This window comes from Mya arenaria, chromosome 17 (genome assembly GCF_026914265.1).
Source record: "Mya arenaria isolate MELC-2E11 chromosome 17, ASM2691426v1".
Classification (NCBI taxonomy): Eukaryota; Metazoa; Mollusca; class Bivalvia; order Myida; family Myidae; genus Mya; species Mya arenaria.
In genome coordinates, this window is record NC_069138.1 from 12871549 (window position 1) to 12898064 (window position 26516).

A 26516-nucleotide genomic window follows, 5' to 3' on the forward strand; every position below is an offset into this window, starting at 1 on the left:
ATGTGCCGGAGAAAAACAGTTTTATTACATGCATTTGTATTTTTCTTTTGTCTGTTGTGTATAATGCAAAAAGAACCGTATTCAATTTCGGTATTTCAGATTTAATTTTGTCTAAAAAGTGTTCATGGCATTATGGAAATTTATGTTCATGTATAATAAAGACAAGGTATAACCGCTTTTTTAAAACATGAAATACTGAAACGGAAACAAAATGAAGTATCATAGCACATATTGACCGTTTCATCTGTAAGTGATTGAATTCTGTTACGATCTTCACATATTTCAATGTTGCCAACAATGACTTCTAAAACAGAAGATGTTTTAATACTTCAAATAAATTAATGTCACGACCCTTGTTCCGAGTGCAGCAACTATTATCCTCTACGCGACGATCGTTCAATCCTTATTCGTTTTGGCTCATTGATTCCACTCCACTGGACACAGAGGAATTCAACATCGTTTTTGTGCTATCATTGTCCCTGAGAGAACGAGAACCGAGTGTTTTGTAATGGTTTTGAAGAAAAAAGCACATGTTATTGTTCCTGTGGCATTCTTTTATTAATTTTAACGCGTAGCTGCTTAACAAACCTACAAGTAACATGTTTTTGGTATCCGTCCTGATAAAACATAATTCAGTTATTCTACGTACCAATCAATTTGTGCCGTTTCGACTATATCAATTTTTTGTTCACTACGGTATGGGTTAATGAATTGTCAAAACATCACAACTTCCTGACCACTTCCTGGCAGTAACGTGATAAAGTTCAGCGTTTCTATAAAATAACATTTATATAAGGTTAATTTAACACAATGGGTGCTGAAAGCAGCACATTTATAAGCAGTGAATGGAGTGAGGCTGAGAAAAATGGCCTATGGTGGATTCAACATGGAAAAACTGACAGTGGTGATGAAGTCAGTATGTTTACTCCGGTCAAAAATGACAAGAAATCAGAGAATTTGTTAAGGAAACTGACAAAGGTAATTGACAGTCAGTTGCGGTTTGTTGACATTGTAGTGTGTGTGGGTTATAGAACCAGCCGCCCGGCTAGCTCAGTTGGTTAGAGCGCCGTGCTAGTGTTCCGGCGGTCGTGGGTTTGAGCCCCACACCGGGCGCACTTTTCCTCCCAGGTTTACTTTACTGGTGGCAGCGGTAAACGGCAGGAGTGCCTCCGTTGGCCTAAAAGGTTAATTGGGGGAGGAGTGCAGTGTGTGTGTGTTAGAACCATCCGCCCGGTTAGCTCAGTTGGTTAGAGCGCCGTGCTAGTGTTCCGGCGGTCGTGGGTTTGAGCCCCACACCGGGCTCACTTTTCCTCATAGGTTTACTTTAACATTCTGTTATAGTTATTCCTAACTTAAAAACAAACGTCGTAATATACAGATCTTAAGGGGTTACGTACTTGCATTACTGTGGCGATGTCTGGTGTCTTGTTTTAAATCCATCAGAGTTCAGCAACTGATAGCATTATGTGTTTCAGAATGTTTTTACTTGGTATCATAACTGTAGAAAAGGAAGTTATACATGGGTTTAGATAATGAGATCAAATCTAATGGCTTAAATTTATAAATCATAGTTATTTCTATTGATATTATTCATTAATACAACATCTTTTCTTAAACAAAACCCTTTTCTATTTAAGCAACTTCGTCTTGTGCGACATCCGTGTATCTTAATCTATTTGGAAAGCCAAGAGGATGTAGACACCCCACAGTTATTCACAGAGAAAGCAGTTCCTCTAGACTCTGTTCTATCCACTCTTGATCCCATAGAAATATGTGCCGGCCTTCATAGCGTGATGCAAGCCCTTAGTTTCCTTCATGAAAAGGTATTTGATCTATCTAATTACTTAATGTGATAACTGATTAAAGTAGTAGTGACATAATTAATACACTGACAATTATGTTTGAATTAATATTTCGTTGGGTTTTAAGTTCTCGGTGGTGAGAGTGGTATAGGCTGGATCCACACGAGGAGAATGTTGACTTGGCTTCTATAAAAAGAAAACAGGCTTCTGGTTCAACCAAGGAAACAGACATGAGAATGATTCACATCAGCCTTAAGCTTAGTATCAAACAACTTCATGACCTGATTGATTCTTGTAATTTGAGCAATATACACTACTGTTACTAGTTTAAGGAATGTTATTATGAGACTATTGGTAGTCATAAAAACTTGCACGCAGGTTTCATGTATGTGGACACTGATGGTAGCTTGCTAGCGGGTTGGGACTTGCGAAATAGTCCAATAACATTGTGTATAATTATGGAAAAATCTTTTTTTCCAGGCTGGTGTTAGTCATAACAACCTCCACACTGGATGTATCTATGTGAGCACTGATGGTAGCTGGAAACTTGGTGGGCTGGAACATGCCACACGGTTTAGTGAGACAACAGCGACAACCTTAGCTTCTAGTCGAAAACACAGGGAGGATACAGCTATAGCTCCTGAAGAAAAGGTGTAGTATTATGAACTTTATTTGTGATGCTCAGTTAGCGCAGCGGTTATTGCACTCTCTTCTCACCAAGTAACCCGGGTTCATTTCCTGGCCTGGGTGCATGTGAGTTTGCTTTGAGGTCAACAAGCCGTACAAGTGGGTTTCTTGTGGGTAGTTTAGTTTCCCCCAAAACACAAGACTTGTTATTATATAAATAAGTTGAAGCTATATTTGAAATGATGTGGAGATGTGTTATTGATTACTAAGATACCGATTTCTACAGAATCTTTAAAAGCAGATACAAGGTATTTCATTTTCTGTAGATCACTATAATTTGGTACGCTATTTTTTTCAATTTGTGGTTTTTGTCCTTTGTTTTAAGTTTAAAATTCACGCCATTATTTAATCATATCTTGAATTCTTGTAATATTTCATCATGAAATTAAAACTATCTGCAGTTAAAGCCGTCAGAGATTACATGTAGATGAAATGGATGGAATGCTTATAGGGCCTATTTACCATTCTTTGCTGTAGCTGATACTTCCCCAAGGACCAGACCCATTTTCTCCAAAATAGCCTCTGAAATTCCTCATTTAAACAATTACACTTTTTTTAAATTTTTATTTTATATAATGACAATTTCACAATTCATTAAATGATGTTCAGAGTAATTTATCCCCACAAAACTAAATAAACATGTGTTTTTCCCCTCTAAAAGGGCTAGGGAGTTTTCCCCTTAAGTAGTAAAAAGGCCCTGGCTTGATTTTCAGGGTTTGTTTTTTTTACCTAAAAAAAAATATTTGGTTGCTTTCAGTTGTTTAAGTTAATTTTCAAGTTTGTTTCAAATTTAAAGTCAGGAGAGCCCTCAAAAGAGCTTTTAAAAAGCCATTTTTTCTTCTACAGCAGTGCGCTTTTGACCCCAAGAGCGCTCCATAAACCCATGGCCGAAAGTGTTTCAGCCCTCCAGCTGCCAGGTCAATCACATCCCTGATTTTATTTCTTAGTACCTGTATTCAGCATTTTTGGGGGGTTGATCAATTAACGGGTACACATGAGATGAGATGACATTTCACAAAATGCTTTTCTATTGATTTAGAGACAAACATCTGTACATTGGGTATGAGTGACCCTTGCTTTATTTCAAAATCTGGGATGGGATTTGTGATTTACACAGATCCAATGACTTTCCTGAATTATCAAATACATGCCTGGTACTGTTATAAGACTGTTTCATTTAACTGTTAAACCACATTTTTTAGGCAGGTAAGGTCCTACCGGGCTCGGAGCTAGGCCATGCACGTGATGTTTACGCCTTCGCTGTCATGGTTGAAGGGATGTTGGAGAGACTGTCAGAACTAGGTAATGGTACGTCTCACTGTCTTTTTCTACTTTCTGCTTGCTTGTTGGTTAAAGGGACACATTCATATCCATTCGTAAAATCTATATTTAATGATAATTAAACAGTAAGTTTTATACCTCAAAATATTTAAAATGTTGTAACCTTTATCATTCATGTTTTATGAAGTCTGACATGGTATAATCTGAACAAAATGCTAAAGTTAAAAGGATATGAATAACATAAACCACACAAACACATAAAGTTTATTATCTTAAACGTTTCGGCGTAACGCCTTCATCAGTGGATATAAACAAACAATATAAACAGGAAGTTACATCAACGTCATATACCTGCCGCACGTCGTTTGGCAGCAAAGTAAGTGATGTTGCTAAATATATATATAAATTCTATATACTATATAGAAACATACTAATTAACATAAAGTTGAAAGGACACATTCAATTTGAAATGCAAAAAAATACAGTTGGCTCAAGCTTGCTTGTATTGAATTCCTTGTTGGCTTGAATTAGATGTACAGTGTGTGTATACCACGTGATAAATAGCGTCATAAATGCTACGTCGGAAGGCAATATTTTGCTTCTTATGAAGACTTTAAACAAAGATTACTTCACTATTTCTTTACCATTTTTAATGAAACATAGCGCAGTCTACGCCGCTTACGGAGCCCCACTTTCGGTCTTTTACCAGAGTTTGATTGAGGGGTTAATTTCTTAAAACACTTCGACCAACATTTTCACAATATGGCCGTCTGATGGTGCACTGTCAATACATTATTTTGGAAACAAGTTTGTTGAAGTGTTTGATGAAACTAATCACCTTATCAAACTTCGGTAATAAAACAAAGGTGGGGCTCTTTAAGCGGCATAGACTGCCCTTTGTTTGATTTATAATGGTGTAGTAAAGGAAAAGTTATCTTTGATTTAAGTCTTTATTTTAAGCATTCCGACGAAGCATATATGACGTAATTTATCACGTGGTATACACACACTGTGTAATTTCTTTATACTGAAGGTAAGCATTCCTCGAATTAATTTATCTGCTGTTACTATTGAAAAACCAGTTGCTTTAAATTTGAAGTCAGGTGAGCCCTCAAATGGTATTCTTAAAAACCAGATTTGTTTCTGCTACAGGTTGCTTCCCCCTCTCCCCCCCCTCAAATATTTTTTAAATATTTGTCTCTAAATCTGCTTATTTTGGCATCAATGCTTTTAATTCAGTCATGTAAGATAACTCACAATAGAACAGATCTCAGCTGCCAAAATTATCATTATTTCTTAAAGCATTAGCATAGCTTTTAGCAATAACACATCAATTCTGAACATAGATAGGAAAAACTGCGATCTGATCTTTGGGCAGAAGTCTTATCTCACTTTTTCTCAAGGTTTCACAAAAAAGGCTCATTTCAAGACAAAAAATAAAAGAGATGTCAAATCGGTCAATCTGTGAGAGTGCAGCTTTAGTGACTTTGTTCACAGGTGAGCTGATAAAGACCTTTGAACTGCGGATACAGGATGAATGTTTGGATGAAGAGCCGAGGAAAAGACCGAAGATGGCATCACTCCTGAATGACAGATTGTTTACGTAAGTGGATTACATGTAAGACCAGGCCACAAATCTTGCAACTTCTTAAACTTAAGAAGCTTATTTTAATTAGCCCAAAAAAATTTAACTTGATTTTCATCAATGAAAAATGGTTGAATGTGATGACCATAAAAATAATTCCTAATGCCTCAGTAGACATTATGTTTTTGGGTTAACATTATAAGTTATCATCCCCCGTGGCATCTGTGTATTTATTTGATATGAATCACTTTTAAGTTTGTTTTCTGGGTAGAAACCAGTACTGGACCGTGCTGTTAACAAGATCTATGCCTTGTGCATATGATGAGGCTCGAACCCACAATGTATAAAGTGAAATTAAATCACTCATACATATTACTGGAAAAAGATTGTTGTTCTTTGAGTAATGCGTCTGTTCAACAGTTTTTTTGGAAGTCTTTTGCCTTTTTGTATCTTACTTGCTTATTTATTTGAGTAAAGCACTTTTAAAAAGGCACAATTTTTTATAGGTTGATTTAAAATAAAAGGACTTTAATTTTAATGCATAAGCATTGTTTAACTTATTTGACTTTGATATAAACTGGTTACAAACCATGAAGATTGGGTGCAACAGGTATTTTGGTTGTCGATTAGTGCAGTGGTTAATGGAGTCGCTACTCAACCAAGGTGATTCGGGTACGATTCCCGGCCTGGGTGCATGTGAGCTTGGTTAGTGGTCACCAAGCCACACAAGTTGGTTTTCTTCGGAAACTCCAAGTTCCACCACAACACAAGACCGTACACTGGCACCACATTGTGCCAATGAGAGTGACTGACAGGGATGTGATTTGTTCGTTGATTCGCGGAATTCCGCGGATCTAATGGCCCTAGGGATCCCCCAATGTTTTCTTCTACGGCAGTATGATTTTGACCCGAAGAGCGCCCCTAGAACACATTGTTGAATATAAGTATCTATCATGTGTTTGCAGTTCGGATAGAAAAATCCAAGTTGAGGGCACGCACGTAAGCCGGTAACGAGGCTTGTTGAGTTACCGGTCACGCAGCGTGCCCGACGGTCGGATTTTTCGATCCGGACCGGAAAATCATGATTAATATTTTTTCTTGCATTCCGAAACTTATGAAATTTGTGGGAAAATTCACGTAGAAAACTCACTTTTGTACATTTCACCAAAAGGCACGAGCACTGTTGTGTACTGACGTCATAAAGCGCAGTAATTTTAAATCACTATCAATGTCAAACAGTTCCTTAAAAAATGGCGCTTTAACGATTATGTATTTTAATTAAAAGTATTGTAAACTTATATTTTTTGAATCCGCTTTAATGAAATTGCATAATATACTTGTCATAAACCATACAATAAAAGAAATAAGAAGTGGCGCGTTGTTACGCGTGACTCATCCTACATGGGGGTGTAAGATGAGTTTTTCCAGCATCGGTCACATGACCGGAAACACACATCCGGTATGCAAGAAATGATTCATCGCTCCAGCTGCCAGGTCAATCACATCCCTGACTTAGTTCAAGTACTTAATCACTCTCTTTACAGTTGTTATAAAATATTCAATGTTAGGACTAATTATTTTGGTGAACGGAACTTTGTCTAACCTCATACTTTTCTGTGTATTTTAAGAACTGAGTTTCTACAGATAGCTGCTTTCCTTGACAATGTAGCCCTTAAATCAGCGACGGAAAGAAAGAAGTTTTTCAGGTACTGTGCCTCTGATATAAAATATCCTTACATAATTCACCTGTCATTGCATGGTTGGCCCTGACCAGGAGTGTCAAGCACAACCACAACAAACTGTTTTTATTGTTTGTTTCCTGGAATTTAGTTAAAATTCTTGTGATCTGTCGTCTGGGCATCATTTACTCTCTGGAATTCCTTAAAAATCTTGTGGTCTGTCGTCTTAGTTGGTCTTATTTTGTTAATTCGCAGTTTTTGCATATTTTTCCAATTCAAAATTTACAGGATTTGTCTACCACATAAACCAGTAAAGTTAAATTAAACGTTGGTATCTGTATCTGTTCTAATCATAGGACTGGCATATGCTAAATATACAGGTTAAAAACTGAGAAACCAGTATGCGCTATTTTTAAACGGGTAACCTCAGTTCTCACAGCGATAAAATTTTATTTTAATCATGTAAAATAATAAATTATGGGCCTCATACTAGCTAGTATTGATGATTTTAGTATTGTTCTGGGGAAATGCTGTATTTGCCGATTTTGGGACCATCTGGTGTCTTGTCCCTTTAAATTCATCAATTGATCCTTGTGTAAAAGTTGGAATGTTGACATTGTGACTATTTTAAAACATATTTCTTGTCTTATCAGACACTTACTACCCAAGCTGTTCGACCTACCAGAGGAGTTTTCAGCCAAACGTCTGGCGCCAAAACTTCTGTCCCGATTTGTGTTACTGGATGTCACTGCGGTGGAGTATATACTGCCTAGTGTCCTTACGCCATGCTCAGGTGAGATTTAATGTGTTTATTATTGAAAAAAATATAGCTATTAATAAAAAACAACTAGAATCGTCACATTGTGCATGGAGTCTACATGGTAAGCGTCTTTCGCTTGGATTGACGGAGCATAGGGTTTCCCAGTTTATAGTTTGTTTAATTAGCATGTGAATTGATGTTATTTACAGGTACAAAATGTATTTTCATGGTTGACAAACCTGTTAAATATTTCAAATTGGAAAAATAAGCAAATGTAATTTTTTAACAATTTTCTGTTTTTCTTGCAATTATTTCAACTGGTGTCTATTCCCTTTAATGATTCCAAGACACTGCAGTTATCACACCGATTTCTTAAAAATATTCATAAGAATAACTTGTCATAATGTTTACTAAAATAATGTAAGCTTTATGGCTTCTTTGATTAATTTGTTGAGTATGACTTCATGTTGTCTTTGCATTTATTATTAGATATATTTATCGCTTGTTTTTAATATCATTTCTTTAACAATTTTACAGAAGATGAAAGACCATCCAAGTTCAAGCCGGGAGAAATAGCACCCCTGTTTACAGAGTCAGTGTTTAAAAGATACCTTGTGCCAAAATTAGTGAAGATCTTTACAGTGCACGATTTTCACGTGCACATTCTCATGTTGACCTACTTAAGGAAATTTATTTATCTCGTGGATAAAGATGATCTGGAGTTTGAAATCCTGCCTCAGGTAAGATGTTGTTTCATTCTTCTTGATGGTTGTTACATTTTGTTAATCATTTTTAGCGGCTTTGTTGTTTTTCACATAAAAAAAGTCAAGGGATTATCAAAGCCTTGTTGTTTATATGGGGTCGTCATTATGCATTTTTTTTTTAAACTTGGCCATGACTTTAAAACCATTCAAGATAATTGTTCTAATAAAACTTGGTATGTATTATGCCAGAGACAATATACACAATTTATTACAGGACCCATAACTTTTTAATCTAAAATAATGCGTTAATCTTTTTTAGTTACTTTTTTAGGCCTTAAGCCCTTTTTTTGCTAAAAATATCAACAGATTAGCATTGACATTCATTCTGCTAGCTCCCTTTCTTCACTTGTGTTTAAAACACTTAGGCTTTGCTGGGACTAAAAGCTCCAAGCATCGAGATTGCTGCTTTAAGTCTCCATTCTCTGCTAGAGGTGATACTGAAACAACAAAGGAAGAACTTGATTGGTGATAAATGTTAAACCGGTTAATAATAGCAATTTTCTTGTCTATAAAATAGAAATTTGCTTGTTTTTAGATACTGCTAGGACTATTGGTTTCTAGCAACTAGATTAAAGCTTTAAGTCTGCATGCTGAGGTGAAACTAATACCATAACAGGAAGAGTGTGATTGGTAAAAAATGTAGCATAATACCAGTTCAAATTAACAATTTGCTTGTTTTCAAAAAAGAAATTTGCTTGCTTATAGGCACTGCTAGGACTACGGGATTCGAGCAATGAGATTGCAGCTTTAAGTCTCCATGCTCTGGCAGACATGATACCTATTCTAGGGCGGGAGGCAGTGATTGGTGGAAAATGTAAAACATTCTTCAAGGAGGGCCTTCCAAAGGTTTGTAGGTTTTCACGATTACAAAATTTAATTCAGTTGCCAATTTCATAACTCTTGCTTTTTAACTATTATTGTCAAGCTATTTCATATGATTGACTTGCCAAAATGAATGGCCGTTGTTGCCTGCTTGCTGTGCTCTGGTTAACAATATGATAATCATCACCACTTTTAAATTGAAACATGACTGTTTGTACCGTAAATGAACTTAGCATTTTAAGGTTTTAAAGCATTGAATGAACATGGCCTTCGCTCCCCAGCAATCAACTTGAAGCTGCACACTCACAGATTGACAGTTATGACCACTATTTTAGTTTTTTTCTTGGAATGAACCAATTTTTGAATTAATGTCTGGGAGCCAGAGATATATTAAGACTGCTGACAAAAGATCAGGTAGCAGTTTTTCATATTAACGTTCAAAAAATGTTTTTGTTATGTAACACTAAGAAAAAATAAGTTTTATGGCAGTTTTCCATACAATTGAGATCTGTTCTTTAGTGAGTTATTTTTTATGACTGAATTGAATGCATTGTTGCCAAAATCAGCTGATCCTGAGACAAAAAAAATAAAATAAAAGTCAGTCTGTAAGATTGCAGCTTTATCACATTAAAAGAAATCTATTTTTCACCAACACTGATTTAATAGGTGTAATTTTTCATATCAATGACATGTGGAAATATCTACTGAAGAGGCATGTTCATTACCGCGATAAACAACCATTTATATACAGTTTGTGCTCCAAAGAACAATGAACATAACACCTTAAATATAAAGAGTTGGAAATGACTATCTGAAGCCACCTTTAAGTCAATACATTGACTTTGAAAGTTCCTCTTCAGTGTTAAATCATGCTAAATGTTAAACTGATTTATAAGCACCTTTTGCTAAGTTTATTTGCACACAATAGTTTTGGTACTGTTTCAGGATGAAGGCAGAACCAAGTTTTCGCCCAACAACAGGCATTCGAATGTGAGTGGAGTCATGCCCAATATGAAGCTGGTTGAAATGACATCACCCAGGTACGTAATGTGATGTGGCTTTTTCTGTCAGTGGCCGTATTCAATATGCAACTTAAATTTAAGATTAGAAACTAAGTGTTTTGATTGGCATGTATATTTAGCTGACCAATGGGCTGAATGGAATCACTGAGGCATTTCTGAGGATAAGGATAAGATCAATATTTAATACTTTCCCAGAATTTGTTGACTTCCAAATTGAAAAAATTATAATTTTTTGCCAATTTTTAGAAGAAATTATGTTTTGCAGAAGTTTTATAAAAAAAATATAATTTTACTGAATCATTATTTGTGCTTATTTCATAGATGAGTTTGTTGTATTTTTTTCTTTCTTTAATAAGCAATACTTGAAACTGCCAAATTGTTGATCCCCCTCCCCCTCCATCTATGAAAAACATCCAATGAAAAGGTTTATCTGATTTGGTCATTTACAGAATAATTGGTTACAAAAATAAAAATGCTTTTCTTAGTGGCAGACCTTATACCAACTCAACCAAACCTCCAAATGACACAGATCAGGTGCTTCTGAACGACCCTGATGGAGATCGGGAATTGAAGGAACTGGAAAAACGAAAGGAAAGGGATCGCAAGCGGGAAGAAATGAAACGACAGCGGGAGGAGAGAAAAAGAGCAAGGGATGCAGCAAGAGGTTAATGAAATTTTATTATTTTTCAGAAATCGTCCTAAAATAATTATACAATTGCTAGTTATATTTTGTTTAATATTATTTGTATGTCAATTTTCTTTTAATGGAAAATTAAAATAGCTTACATAAATCAATTGATCAGTAACATCCTGCATAAAGATCATGGTCATGCTTATTTTCAGAGGTTATTAGAAGTTGCAACCAATTTATCTCAGAGAAAGGTTTAAAAAAAGTACTAAAATGTTAAGTCCTTTTCAGCTGTACCTCAAATGTTTGAAATGGCCAGGCATCTTAAAAGATTGCTGTTGAAATATTCACCATATGCTTCATTTATCAGTTCTTTGATTCATGAATTATGCTTTTATTTTCAGCAAAAGTGGTTGAAGAAGAAAAGTGCAAAGGTTTAGGAACTCGCATAGTAGAACCTAATGAAAATATCATTGATACAGAAAGAATCTCACCTAGGCAATCTAAAAATAGTGTTCAAGACAATGATGCTGATTGGTCAGATCAGAATGAGGCTGAGAAACCCTCTTTCAGCAAATCTGATTGGACAGCACCAAATGACAGCTCAGCAGTGAATGAAAATGGTGAAAGTCATTGGTCAGAAAATGAAGATGAAAATTGGTCAGATTTTGGTGATAATTCTAAAAATGATTCTGATATAAGTGATGAAATAGAGAAAGAATTAGAAATGATGACTGTAAGTGATCCTGTTATATCTTCTATAGGTGAAAACAGTTTACAAAGACAACCAAAAATTAAGGGGAGTGCATTAAAACTTGCTGTTAATAAGACAAAAACAGAAAAAGAAAGTGAAATTTCAGCATTAGACAAAACCACTAAGACTTTTGACAGTGAAAAAAAAATGAAAACCAAGGCAATACCTACCAAATCTTCCCCGAAATCACAATCAAGCAAATCGCGAACACAAGCAAAAACTCTTGGCGCGGAGTTTGACATTAAAACTATAGACATAAAAGTGGAGAAAAAAGAAGCTGATCCGTTTGATTTCTTCGCAGATATGAAACCAAATATAGAAACTAAGTCTTCCCTGTTGGAATCTAGTCATAAAGGAAAGACAGAATCTGATTCAGTATCACCTGAGCACTTGCACTTTGAAGTTATGGAAGCTACAGTAAGTAATGTGTATAAATTTATGTTGAAATTCTTAATTTAAGGTATTTCTATGTTTTATTTATGCATTGATTAACCATTATATTATTTTGTAGGATTTACATTTTTGAATAACACCAAAATGACGGTACAATTATTACAGTACACTCAACAAGTTACACCCACTTTCCGTTTCCCTCCGCGGATTTTCGCTATCGCGGCCAACACAATGATTTTATCGACTGTCGGCGTTCCTCGCATTTGGAATTTCAGGCCCTCGTAGGGTGATCAGTTGACCGAAGAATAGCGAACTCGGCTTTCCTCGGAGGGGTTAACTCTGCAAAACTCTGCGGACACTTGATAAGAATTTACGCTAAAGTTATTTGATTTTTTATTAAAATTTTCAACCGATTACGACGGCTCCAGTAAATTGCTATTATTCTTTTTCCTCTGCCCGTTTTGCATGAAGTAAGCTTACCATAGGAATGCAGTCGTATTTCACTAGTTGCACATGCATATTATAAACACGTTTTTGCTAATGACTGAATACATTGATAAACTCATTTCATCCGAGAAAGGCTAGGTTACACATTTTCAGAAAATCAGGAGGTCAAACATGCGTTCAAAGTTCACAGCGCATGGTTTTGAAGGCCTTCTTGCCTCAATTTCTGTGGAAAATTCCTTTGAACGTCATAGCTATTTTTAACCACCAATAACAAATAGTATATTCTACATTGTATTGATCATGCGCTTGATGTCAGAGGTCATGGTTCAGAATCCTGTAAATAGTCGGCTGCTTTACGATGCAATAAAATTAGTGGCAATACTTTTTTATGATTCAATGTTTATTATTCAAGACAATATTCAATTGGCGTTTAAATAAATAACTTCTAAACAATAATGATTTCTTGCTTATCTGATTAGACTCAGAGTTCCGCCATGGGATCATAAAATCGGACATTTTTCAACACTATCGTTCATATTAAACTCGGCGGTAAGCCAGCCACTTGGATGAACTCGAGGGGATTTTAGCGATGGCAACAGTTTTACCCTCGGAGGAGATCCGCGATCATCGACTTTATCCCTTGGAGTGAGCGAGGAAAGTGGGTCTAACTCATTGAGTGTACTGTATATCAAATATTAAAGGGAAGTAATAAATCATAACTTCACTATGATTGTATATGGAAACTTTAAAAATATTCAAACTTGTAACTTAAATGATACTTAATCAATAGTATTTTTTTGTTGAGCTTGCTTGAGGTTAGTGAGACATACATGTAGTTGTCACAATGGCGAATATGTGTGTGTAGGTGCTTTGGTTAGTGAGTGTGTAAGTGTGTCCATCTGGACCTGATTTGTCTGGGCTGTGTTTTTACCATGCATTAAAAGATTTTCAATAAAGACCCAGGTTAGAGGTTAAAGATTGAAATGATCCTTGTCTAGACTGTATCATGACCATGCATTATAAGATTTGCAAAATATTTGCCATGAAGATTCACCATGATGAGGTGGCGTGTCATGCACAAGACCCAGGTCTGTACCTCAAAGGTCATGGTCACACTTAGAGGTCAAAGGTTGAAATGATCTTTGTCCGGGCTGTAACTTGACCATGCATTATAGGACTCCAAAAAAACTTGCCATGAAGGTTCACCATGATGAAGTGGCGTGTCATGCACTAGACCCAGGTCTTTTCCTCAAAAATCAAAGTCACACTTAAATTTCAAAATGAGTTCTGTTGATGGGACTGGTGTTGACTAAGCCCTATCTGGGCTGTATCTTACCATGCATTAAAGGATTTTAATAAAAATTGCCATAGAGATTCACCATGCTGTGGCGTAGTTTCTCAGGTACACATATAATTCAAGACCCTATTATTCTGTGTTACAATCATGTCCATGTCAAAGGCTCCTTCAACAGGCTTGACATTTCGCCATTTTGCATGTAGTTTGTACTAATGATGGATGGATTACCATAACTAAATATTAGTTTATTGTGTTAACTACGGTTTACCTTAACCTTTCACAATTAGGCCACTCTTATTAAATAAATAGTTGGTTTGTTATACCGATCAACTCACAAAAACCGACACGCCTATTCAGTACCATTTACATTCCATTATGTCTTCCAATACGGAATTAAGGGATTAAGTTAAATTATAACACAAACACAAAAAAACAACCTTACTTACCCCCCCCCCCCCCCCCACCTTAAAAATGTTGGTAAGAAGCCGCCAAACAACAAACAACTCTTTAATGGTGGCTTTAGTTGATATCCGAGAAAAAGCCCTTTTAAATTCTATATATTTCTTAATATGAAAAATATGCATCAATTTCAAACTCATGTAAGTAACATTTATATATGCCTTTATACATATCAATTGTTAGCTATTATATTCACTGACTTTTTCATTTGACTATCTCAATCAAAGAAATGTTTATATGCTCTTCAGGAAGTGGAGGAAGGAGGTGGCTGGGGAGATGAGGACTGGTGAAGGTCAATGGTCACGGGTTATCAAAGTTTGAGGAGAAATGATTGGATATAAGGGTCCTAGATATAAAAAGTCAAGGTTGCGGATGTCTATTTTAAAGGGTTTTTCGAGATCAATGTTCAAAGCCTAAGATCTATATCAATTTTCAAGTTATTGGATATAAATGTTCAAGGTCTTGGATATCAAGTTCTTTTTTGTCAGTGTTCAAGGTCTTGGATTTCAATGTTTTAGGTACTGAATATCAATGTTCAAGATCTTGGATATTTAAGTCAAAGATGTCAATGTTCAAGTTATTGATATCAATCTCCAAGGTCTTCAGCATCAATGTTTATGGTCATGGATATCAGTCTTCAAGGCTTTGGATATCAGTCTTCAAGGCTTTGGATATCAATGTTCAAGGTATTGGATGTCAATGTTCAAGGTCCTGGATATCTTATGTTCATGGTCTTGGAAATCAATGTCCATGGTCTGGGATATCAATGTTCAATATCCTGGATATCAATGTTCAAGGTCCTGGATACCGATGTTCAATGTCCTGGATACCAATGTTCAAGGTCCTGGATATCAATGTTCAAGGTCCTGGATATCAATGTTCAAGGTCCTGGATATCAATGTTCAAGGTCCTGGATATCGATGTTCAATGTCCTGGATATCAATGTTCAAGGTCCTGGATATCGATCTTCAATGTCCTGGATATCAATGTTCAAGGTCCTGGATATCAATGTTCAAGGTTATGGATATTGATGTTCAAAGTCATGGATATCAATGTTCAAGGTCCTGGATATCGATGTTCAAGGTCCTGAATATCAATGTTCATTGTCATGGATATCAATGTTTAATGTCAAGTCAATGATATCAAGGTCCAAAGTTATTCATTTTAGGCCAATTCCTTTGACAATGGCCACTGCCAATATGTTAAGATATTTGCAAAGACCATGTGATTTCAAAATCAAAGGCTAACATTACTAAAACTTTTAACGCAAATGTCATTATCACAAACAACGTTCAAGTGCCAATTAGTCTCAAATCTCAAAGACAGACTCATCTTGGGCTCAAATTGAATAGATTGTTTTTAAATGTTTTCATTCTTACAGCATACAGAGGATGAAAAATGCTGTATATATTACTGGTAATATATTTCGGCTTAAGAAACGCAATATAAATAATTTTATTTCATTTTAGAACTCCTTGCTTCTTCGAGTTTCAGACGTGAGACTGTTTTTTTAAACATGGACCCAAATACCAAGCACCATAGTCATTTTCGTCAGGTTTTGTTATAAATGTGCTTAATTGTTTTTTTGTTAAACATGTTTCATTTTATGTCAATGTCATTTTCGATATACGCACATGAAATGTCTTTACTTTGTGTTTTTGCTTAACATGTGCAATTTTATGTTAATTTTATTATTTTTACCTATAATGCATAAAACAGCTGTCAGATTATGTTTATAATTATATAATATTATAAATAAATTATTATAACTTTATATCATTACACTTACTATTAAACTATTGGTGAATTAATGGTACTGATTTCTAATAGTTTACCATTATAGCTTTTTGGTACAAGTTGTCAACTAAAGATGGAAAAAAAAGAAATTATGTTGTCACAGACATCATATATCTTAAATGGTTACGTTCAATACATCTTCAGACATTCTGTAAATATTTATACAAATAGAAAATGTTTTTCTTCGGCTGACGAAATTTCAATTTTCACTAAATGGACGATAATCAATCACATAAGTTTACAAAGATATCCGTAAGAGGTACTTAGATATGATTTGCCTAGTTTTATTGCCATTCTTTTAGAAACTGAAAACTATTTATGTTGGAAAATTGCCCAAAAGCATGTTTTGTCATAAACTTACCCAATATAATATAAGTTATTATAATGCGTAAATAAAATATTTTTCGCTCTGAAATGATGATTTTTGTATTATAAAAGATATTTTTTTATGTACATGTTGTTAGAACTTTAGAAAAATACCATGTCAGCATTTATTTTTAAGGATATGAAATTTGCCAAAATTAATATTCTCAAAATTTGTTTACATTCTGTCTAGTTCAATCTGTAAAGGGTGTCTTTCAAATTTTATATGGTCAGAAATCAAAAAAAAAAAAAAAATTAGTGTAAAAATCATTTGTTATTTGAAATGTTAAAAATTTTAAGATGTTTTTATCATTGTTACAAGCATTTTTAAGTTTCAAAGGGCAATTAAATCTATATTGTTAATTTTGGGCTACATTCTATTCAAGTTATTAATCTTCTCAAGAACTGACCCTTTCTGCATTTTACTTAAAAACATGACAAAGTTTATTTTCTTAAAAGTCTTTGCTGGTTTTTCTTCAGCAGCAAAAAGGGTTTTTCTAGCAGGGTTCTCAATAAGTTTTGGTTAAACCCTTTCAAATAGTGACTTTATCAACCAGCTAATACTCATTCTACTTAGAATTCACTTAACATATTTTTCCAAATTTGGTCCAGCCAAATTGCCATTTGAATAGTCTATTTTGGCCGGCAGCCGGTACCTTTTGAGAACACTGTTCAAGGCAATATGAAATGTTGTTAAATATTCTACTTTTGACAAATCAAAATCATGGTAAATTCCCTTCCCTAAAATTGCCACCAACTTCCACCAAATGCCATAGATTTGGGTGGCAAATTTGATGAAAAATGATTGGCACTTGATGGAATAGCAAGAATTTCACCAACTGCCATGAAATTTCCACCCAAATGGAGCTGGCATTTGGTTTAAAATGTTCCAATACTCCACCAACTGCCACATGGAATATGGTGAATATGGTGAAAAATAAGATCAAAGTCTCATTTTCTTCTGTTTTTCATCGTTTTACACCAATTTCCACCCGTTTCAATACTCCACCAACTGCCGCCCATTTTCCATGTCCAATTCGTGGCAAATTAAGGGAAGGGTTGTAAACATTGAAAATAATTTTTCATCCATCATCTGGGAAAAGGATTTTGGTTATTGGTCCCAGCTATTATCAACTGCTGAGTTGAAATTTTATTGTAAATCAGTGAAGTTATTTTATTTGTACAGTGTAATTGTCTTAAAGGGACTCGCTCATGTTTGGCACCATTTTTTCCTGAACATACATGCCATATTTTTGAAAGGCTCCCCAGGGGATTTTGTTCAGAACTCCAGGGGATTTGAGTCACATACCAGGGGATTTTTATCAACACCATTTAGCGCTTTGGCATGAGTATCATTTCACCTTCTTTTTCTTTTTGCAACATCCAGAAGTGTTTTATCTACACTTCTTTATGTCATTTATATTTCTATGACACACTGTGAGCACTGATGAGTATATGTAGGAATCTTTGTGGGCGTGAGGTTTTGTTGCCAGTTTTTCTAATTTTTCTTTGACTATACTGGCATAGGTGTGAGTTTGCACCCAACTAAAACCAGAATAGGAAGGAAAGTGTTTCTCATATACATACCTATGCCAGTATAGTCAAAGAAAAATTAGAAAAACTGGCAACAAAACCTCACGCCCACAAAGACCTACACATTCAGAAGAATAACTTAACCATTAAGCCTTTTGTTGAATCGCTATTCAAAATTGTGGACTTCAAAGACAAAATTTTAGCATATATCTACATTAAAATTTTGTTTGAAGGGTTGCAGCCATCAGAATCTTAGTTTTAACACTCTTGATGATTTGCCACACTTTATTTCATCATACAAAAAGAAAGTGCATTTTACAAAAACATGAGCGAAGTCCTTTTAAACATTTTTATTGATAGATCTGTGTTTAATACAAGGTATGTTTACATAAGACTATTTTTAATTTTATGTCTCATTCTTGGGTACTAAATTGGCATTTCTTGCTTAGCTGTTCTTGCTTGTATCTTTTGCTACAGGATTTTGTCTTGTATGGGAGAAAATAAAAGAAAAAAAATGACCAGTATGTTGAGCATTTAGTTTATATGATGCCTCGGTGGGTGACGTCATATTGGATAAAGTTTATTGAGAAAAAAACACACTAAATTATGCACTTCAACAAGCAGTAGTTGACAAGGCTGACTTTAATATAAAAGAATAGAACATAAAATAGTATTGCTGTATTGGTCTGGTACCCAGTATTAATATTGTACTGGGGTACTTATTGTCAAAACTCATTTACTAGTTAAGATATTCTCATGGGACTTGGTACATCTGTTACCAGCTACAAAGATGTAAAGAAAATGCCCATAACTGTAGGTACTGATTCAGTTAAGGATCTTGGGCCCATTTCTGGCAGTTTGCAATCAATAACTAAAGAATGCTTTGCCTATAGACCTCACACTTGGTAGGCTGGTTGGCAATGACTAGCAGTTGAACACTATGAATTTTGAAGTCGGTAGGTCAAGGTCGTGATGACCTTTTGCTGAAATTTGTTTTCTTACAATAACTGAAGAACGCTTAGGCCCAGTGACCTCAAACTTGGTAGGCTGGTTAGTTATGACAAACAAATAAACCCCATTTATTTTGAGTTCTGGGGGTCAACGGTCAAGGTCCTGGTGACCTCCAGCTGAAAATCCACTTCCGATCAATAAATAACTGGGGAACGCTTAGGCTTAGGGATCTCAAGCTTGTTAGGCAGGTTGGTAATGTCTAGTAGATTAAACCTATTGATTTTGACGTCAGTGGGTCAAGGCTGTGGTGACCTCGATCTAAAAATTGGTCAGATCAATAACTGAAGAACGCTATAACTCAGCGACCTCAAAGTTGGTTGGCAGGTTTGTAAAGACCAGCGGATGAATCCTATTGATTTTGAGGTCGTTAGGTCAAGGTCGTGGTGACCGAGCTTAAAATCCGTTTCCGATTTATGACTCAAAAATGCTTATGCCCAGAGACTTCAAGCTTGGTAGGCATGATGGTAATGTCCTGCATATGAACCTATTGATTTTGAGGTCAAAGGTCAAGGTGGTGGTGACCGCGGGCTGGAAATAAGAAGTAAATAACGCTTAGTCCCAGTGGCCTCAAGCTTTGGTAGGCTGGTTTGTAATGACCAGTATATAAACTGTTTTGATTTTGAGGTCAGTGGATCAAAGGTCAAGGTTAATGTGACCTCGATCTGAAAATCTGTCTATGATTAATAATTAAAGAACACTTAGGCCTAGAGAACTCACACTTGGTAGGCAGCTTGGTAATGACCAGCAAATAAGCTCTAGTAATTTTGAGGACAGTAGGTCAAAGGTCAGGGTTGATGTGCCCTCGATCTGAAAATCGTTTTCCTATCAATAACTGTAAAATTCTAAGGCATAGAGACGAGTTGACATCCATTCCATCTTGCAGTGATTTATCATTTTAATGTTAGCAGTAGCATATAGGGTGGGTTTAATAAACGTAACTGCCGCCTGTGGTTAAAAGTATTAAAGTGACACTCTTATTCAACATCAATACTTACACATGTACAACAACCATAAATTTTGAGTGATGAACCTTTAACTACTTACTAAATAATGCATTTTAATACGGAAAGAATTAATCACTGATAACATGAGTGTAACCGGGTATTCAAAAGCTGAAAACGCCGAAATATTAAATGATTGGTGAGTGCTAAGAAAATTGTGCGATCTACAATCGTCTCATATGGTAGAAATACCGGTATCCTTCATAAAAAAACTTTTTCGACATTAATACCTCCTTTTTGGTATAGTAATGCAACTGTATTAAGTGTGGTAAATCTTATTTGGTGGTAAGAGTGCATCTTTAAATAGCTTACAATCTTTTTTACCAATCTTTTCAAAAACTACAGTCAATCGAATCTAAAGTTTACTACGTATGCAACGCTAGCATTATCAAGGCCATGCAGTTATTCTAGTATACTATTTTATCTTGAGGGTTTACAAATGTGATCGATAACAAAATCACGAGACTTTTACTACAAATCGGAACACCTCGGAAATTTTCCATAATGGATAAATCGTAACAACTCGGCCATCTCCGGCAAGCTTCGAGATTATTATTATGTTTGATAATGGCCAAGTTGTTCCAGTTGCGGATTTATATGAACGGTTAACACTAAAAGTAGATCGCGTAGTAATTTCAATTTAGCAGCTAAACCCAGAATTTACTAATATAAACTGCGTCGCATCAAGCCATTTATTTTTGTAAACACATATTCGAAGTTAGTACAAACGCATATTAAGCAAATCGCACATTAGTTAAAAGACTTTCAGGCTATTTTGAGTTATAATTATTAACTTCTTTATTTTACAACAATTGTTAAACAACTTAATTATTACAACATTACTGTATAGTATCACGCTCGTTGGCACGATGTATAACTCGAGAGTGTGGTCATGTGCTCATTTTGTTTATTTAAATGATTATGTATTCATTCATCCAAACATACATTTAAAGGGACTCACTCATGTTTTTGGACCTAAAATAAGTTTTCCCGGTAATGCAATTTAATACACTTATTCTATCATTATTCAACTTGATAATATCAAAATTGCAGAAAAAAATACAATTAAAGTATAAAAAATAATGTCAATTTTATATATTTTGTTTTAGTGGGTGCGAACCCACGCCAGTTAAATCAAGAAGAAAATAGAAAACCAGCGCCTCCACCACATGGCCACAAGGACATATATTCAACATTGATGGATATTTTGACTTCTTAACATTACACTGATAACATCACGTGATAATGTAAATCAACATATCACACAACAAAGAATCGCTTAAAGCAATTAGTATTGCTTTGTAAATTTAGGTCTCTAATGGCGACATTTGCGCAAATATCAACATTTGCTACTGCAACAGTATGTCAGTATTTTAGTTTTAACACTCCTTATGATTTGTCGCACATAATTTCGTAATAAAAACGTGCATTTTACAAACCATGAGCGAATCCCTTCAAACCATTACAAGGGCTCATAATGTAGATCTCGACATTCATAAAATTAATGCACCCGTGAGTTTTTAACTTCAGAGGTCAACGTACAGTCGATTAGAGAATGCTTTGTCAAAGGTTGGACTATTTTATGTAGATATACAGGGCATATATTATATCTACGCGTGATGACATCAAACCCATTCAAACTTGATTAGAACTGATAAAAAATGATAGTAGGAAAGGTCATTAACATTTGAACATTCCTTTCAAAAGAAAGTACAGATGGATGACTGCTCGGGAAAGTGGGGACCTCTCGTATATTTTTGATTTCTTCAAAACTTAGTTGGCGCAGTGTTAATAAGGCCATCTTTAATATCAGCGATCGAATCCACCGATTTTCGTGTCCTTTATGCACCAGTCAATTTTAATCACGCCCCCACCCCCTTAGCGGAGACTTTGACCTTCGGTTCAGCTAATCCCGGGTAAAATCCCGAAACACATTGCTGGTAAAATCTCCGCCAAATGCCCCTGCACCCCCGGGACATCATAGGTAAGGCCCATACCCGCTACTATCGGGGCAAAAACAAAATCACCACACTCACTCGGTACTGCGGGGCTACCACGAAGGTAAAAACACGGCCCATTTCCCCCGCTATCCCAGTATACCCCCGGACCTGGGGGGCCGTGGTTACAATTTGTTGGGCATTATTCGTGGTTGTAAGGCGACATATTTTAACAAAAAACGTTTGACTGGATATGTTAATATTTGCTAAAATTGTCAACTCCATTATGTCCAGTACACGTGCGTTCCCATTTAAAGACTGACCAAATAATGTCCAGTACACGTGCGTTCCCACAAGACGGACCCAATAATGTCCAGTACACGTGCGTTCCCATAAGACTGACCAAATAATGTCCAGTACACGTGCGTTCCCATAAGACTGACCAAATAATGTCCAGTACACGTGCGTTCCCATAAGACGGACCAAATAATGTCCAGTACACGTGCGTTCCAATAAGACGGACGCAATAATTTCCAGTACGCGTGCGTTTCTAGAGGACGGACCCAATAATGTCCAGTACACGTGCGTTCCCATAAGACGGACGCAATAATTTCCAGTACGCGTGCGTTTCTAGAGGACGGACCCAATAATGTCCAGTACACGTGCGTTCTCATAAGACGGACGCAATAATTTCCAGTACGCGTGCGTCCCCATAAGACGGTTCAAATAATGTTGAGTACACGTGCGTTCCCATAAGACAGACTAAATAATGTCCATTACACGTGCGTTCCCATAAGACTGACCCAATAATGTCCAGTACACGTGCGTTCCCATAAGACTGACCCAATAATGTCCAGTACACGTGCGTTCCCATAAGACTGACCAAATAATGTCCAGTACACGTGCGTTCCCACAAGACGGACCCAATAATGTCCAGTACACGTGCGTTCCCATAAGACGGACCCAATAATGTCCAGTACACGTGCGTTCCCATAAGACTGACCCAATAATGTCCAGTACACGTGCGTTCCCACAAGACGGACCCAATAATGTCCAGTACACGTGCGTTCCCATAAGACTGACCCAATAATGTCCAGTACACGTGCGTTCCCATAAGACTGACCAAATAATGTCCAGTACACGTGCGTTTTAATAAGAAGGACCCAATAATGTCCAGTACACGTGCGTTTTAATAAGAAGGACCCAATAATGTCCAGTACACGTGCGTTCCCATAAGACTGACCCAATAATGTCCAGTACACGTGCGTTCCCATAAGACTGACCAAATAATGTCCAGTACACGTGCGTTTTAATAAGAAGGACCCAATAATGTCCAGTACACGTGCGTTCCCATAAGACTGAGTACACGTGCGTTCCCATAAGACTGACCAAATAATGTCCAGTACACGTGCGTTCCCATAAGACTGACCAAATAATGTCCAGTACGCGTGCGTTCCCATAAGACTGACCAAATAATGTTCAGTACACGTGCGTTCCCATAAGACTGACCAAATAATGTCCAGTACACGTGCGTTCCCATAAGACTGACCAAATAATGTCCAGTACACGTGCGTTCCCATAAGACGGACCAAATAATGTCCAGTACACGTGCGTTCCCATAAGACGGACCAAATAATGTCCAGTACACGTGCATTCACGCAAGATGGACCCAATGATGTCCAGTACACGTGCGTTCACATAAGACGGACCAAATAATGTCCAGTACACGTGCGTTCCCATAAGACTGACCAAATAATGTTTTGTACACGTGCGTTCCCATAAGACGGACCAAATAATGTTCTGTACACGTGCGTTCTCGCAAGACGGACCCAATAATGTCCAGTACACGTGCGTTCTCATAAGACGGACCCAATACCGTCCAGAAAACGTGCGTTCTCATAAGACGGACCCAACAATGTCCAGTACACGTGCATTTCCACAAGACGGACCCAATAATGTCCAGTACACGTGCATTTCCACAAGTCGGACCCAATAATGTCCAGTACACATGCGTTCCCATAAGACGGACCCAATAATGTCCAGTACACGTGCGTTCCCACAAGACGGACCCAATAATGTCCAGTACACGTGCGTTCCAATAAGACGGACCCAATAATGTCCAGTACACGTGCGTTCTCGCAAGACGGACCCAATAATGTCCAGTACACGTGCGTTCCCACAAGACGGACCCAATAATGTCCAGTACACGTGCGTTCTCGCAAGACGGACCCAATAATGTCCAGTACACGTGCGTTCTCGCAAGACGGACCCAATAATGTCCAGTACACGTGCGTTCCCACAAGACGGACCCAATAATGTCCAGTACACGTGCGTTCTCATAAGACGGACCCAATAATGTCCAGTACACGTGCGTTCCAATAAGACGAACCCAATAATGTCCAGTACACGTGCGATCCCACAAAACGGACCCAATAATGTCCAATTCACGTGCGTTTCTAGACGAAGGACCCAATAATGTCCAGTACACGTGCGTTCCCATAAGACGGACCCAATAATGTCCAGTACACGTGCGTTCCTACAAGACGGACCCAATAATGTCCAGTACACGTGCGTTCCCACAAGACGGACCCAATAATGTCCAGTACACGTGCGTTCCCACAAGACGGACCCAATAATGTCCAGTACACGTGCGTTCCCACAAGACGGACCCAATGATGTCCAGTACACGTGCGTTCCCACAAGACGGACCCAATGATGTCCAGTACACGTGCGTTCCCACAAGACGGACCCAATGATGTCCAGTACACGTGCGTTCCCACAAGACGGACCCAATAATGTCCAGTACACGTGCGTTCCTACAAGACGGACCCAATAATGTCCAGTACACGTGCGTTCCCACAAGACGGACCCAATAATGTCCAGTACACGTGCGTTCCCACAAGACGGACCCAATAATGTCCAGTACACGTGCGTTCCTACAAGACGGACCCAATAATGTCCAGTACACGTGCGTTCCTACAAGACGGACCCAATGATGTCCAGTACACGTTTGATCCCAAGCTGTGGTTTGGGTAGCGAACATGTACGTGTATGGGACAATATATGGTACTCTACTATTCAAATTCAATAAGGACAATGAAATAGCATATAATTATACTATAGCCTATACAGGCTTTGATAAGGAGGTGAACGTTTTTATTTAGAATAGGCGTGTTTTATTTCTCTTCAGTTTAACCGGTTTAAAGCTGTACAAAGTCCGTTTGGCGAAATACAATGTACATAATAAACATTATATTGACGCACGTATACAGTCTAAACTCGCTATGGCGAAGTCGTTGGGACCTTTGGGGGTATTTCGAGATAACCAACATTCGATACAATCGAATTATAAAACCCAAAACATTCGGAAAAAAGTTCGACATTACCAGAATAACGAGATAACAGAGTTCGACATAGCGAGTTTCGACTGTACATCAATAAATACTATGTGACACACATATATAAACAGTATGTACATTTTATGATATAATATTTACTTTTTCATAGTTTTGATTGAAATAAAAGAATACAGTATAACTTTTTATAGTATATGAACAAAAAATAAACGTCAATGGTATTTATAGCAGCTGCTACTGCTTATAATAACAACATAATGATAATAATAAATCACCTTCTCAAATCGCTGATACTACTGCCACGAAGGATTTAACCCACATACGTATGCTAGCATTTTGCACGTTTAAGTACTGCGACCTTGAACTTGAACTTGGTATATATTGCATTTTCTGCGCAATGCTGACTCTACAATTGCGCGCTTTCTATCAATCATTTGATGCTTGAGTGGATTAGCTAAGCGGATTGGGTTAGTGTATTTTGTTGTTTTATTTTTTTAATTTATGCTTGCTGATGATAAATGTCTTTAAAAAGGATTTCGGCAGATATGAAAGGTACGGGGTGAGTATGTAACTTAAAAGGGGATACACAGAGTGTGTATGTAAGCTTATTTATTTTCGCACTCGGGCAAGGCTCATTCGGCGAGTTCTCCGTTAAGATTGTTAGTGATTTTAGGGCGTTTTTTAGCATTTTTCACAGACAGATTGTGACTCTGGTAAGAGCTACCCTGGTTCTTTAACGTGCACCAGTGTACAACACTGTCACGCGGGACCCCCTCATTCGGCGAGTTCTCCGTTAAGATTGTTAGTGATTTTAGGGCGTTTTTTAGCATTTTTCACAGACAGATTGTGACTCTGGTAGTGTACAACACTGTCACGCGGGACCCCCATTTAACGTGCCTCCTGGAAGGCGATTTGAATTTGTTTAGTGGCGTGGCGGGGAATCGAACCTGCGACCCCTGGGTTGACAGTCAAGTGGGTTACCACTAGCCCACAGACCCGTCACGCCAATGGGATATTCAAAGTGGCAGACAACCAGATATATGGTTCCATTTGCCTGGTGCAGCCCATATCGGGTCACCTACTAACTAATGCGTGATTACTCGGCCATCTCCGACAATCTCTATATCAAGTTTCAATA

At 37.0% G+C, this 26516-nt stretch overlaps 1 protein-coding gene across 3 annotated transcripts; it reads left to right on the forward strand.

Annotated features, from left to right (window-relative positions):
• Positions 1–719: 719 nt before the first annotated feature.
• On the forward strand, positions 720–18597 carry LOC128224284 (protein-associating with the carboxyl-terminal domain of ezrin-like). Of its 3 annotated transcripts, XM_052934098.1 has the most exons (14): positions 720–978; positions 1638–1823; positions 2283–2453; positions 3692–3797; positions 5268–5373; positions 6984–7061; positions 7688–7827; positions 8332–8534; positions 9264–9404; positions 10326–10420; positions 10888–11066; positions 11435–12201; positions 14629–14687; positions 14783–18597. In XM_052934098.1, exons 1-13 carry the CDS (start codon positions 811–813, stop codon positions 14668–14670), a joined length of 2382 nt encoding a protein of 793 aa, XP_052790058.1. In that variant the 5' UTR covers positions 720–810; the 3' UTR covers positions 14671–14687; positions 14783–18597. The 3 variants fall into 3 exon arrangements, with proteins under 3 accessions (XP_052790058.1, XP_052790057.1, XP_052790059.1); XM_052934097.1 differs by having other exon boundaries at positions 14629–18597; XM_052934099.1 differs by having other exon boundaries at positions 3692–3791; positions 14629–18597.
• Positions 18598–26516: the final 7919 nt, after the last annotated feature.

What these genes read in the sequence shown, in the direction of transcription:
- LOC128224284 (XM_052934097.1), top strand. Translation starts at nt 811, where the DNA reads ATGGGTGCTGAAAGCAGCACATTTATAAGCAGTGAATGGAGTGAGGCT. An exon ending in CTATAGCTCCTGAAGAAAAG is followed by an intron (nt 2,454 to 3,691) that starts GTGTAGTATTAT and finishes CACATTTTTTAG; the next exon opens with GCAGGTAAGGTCCTACCGGG. An exon ending in AGTTTGAAATCCTGCCTCAG is followed by an intron (nt 8,535 to 9,263) that starts GTAAGATGTTGT and finishes GCTTGCTTATAG; the next exon opens with GCACTGCTAGGACTACGGGA.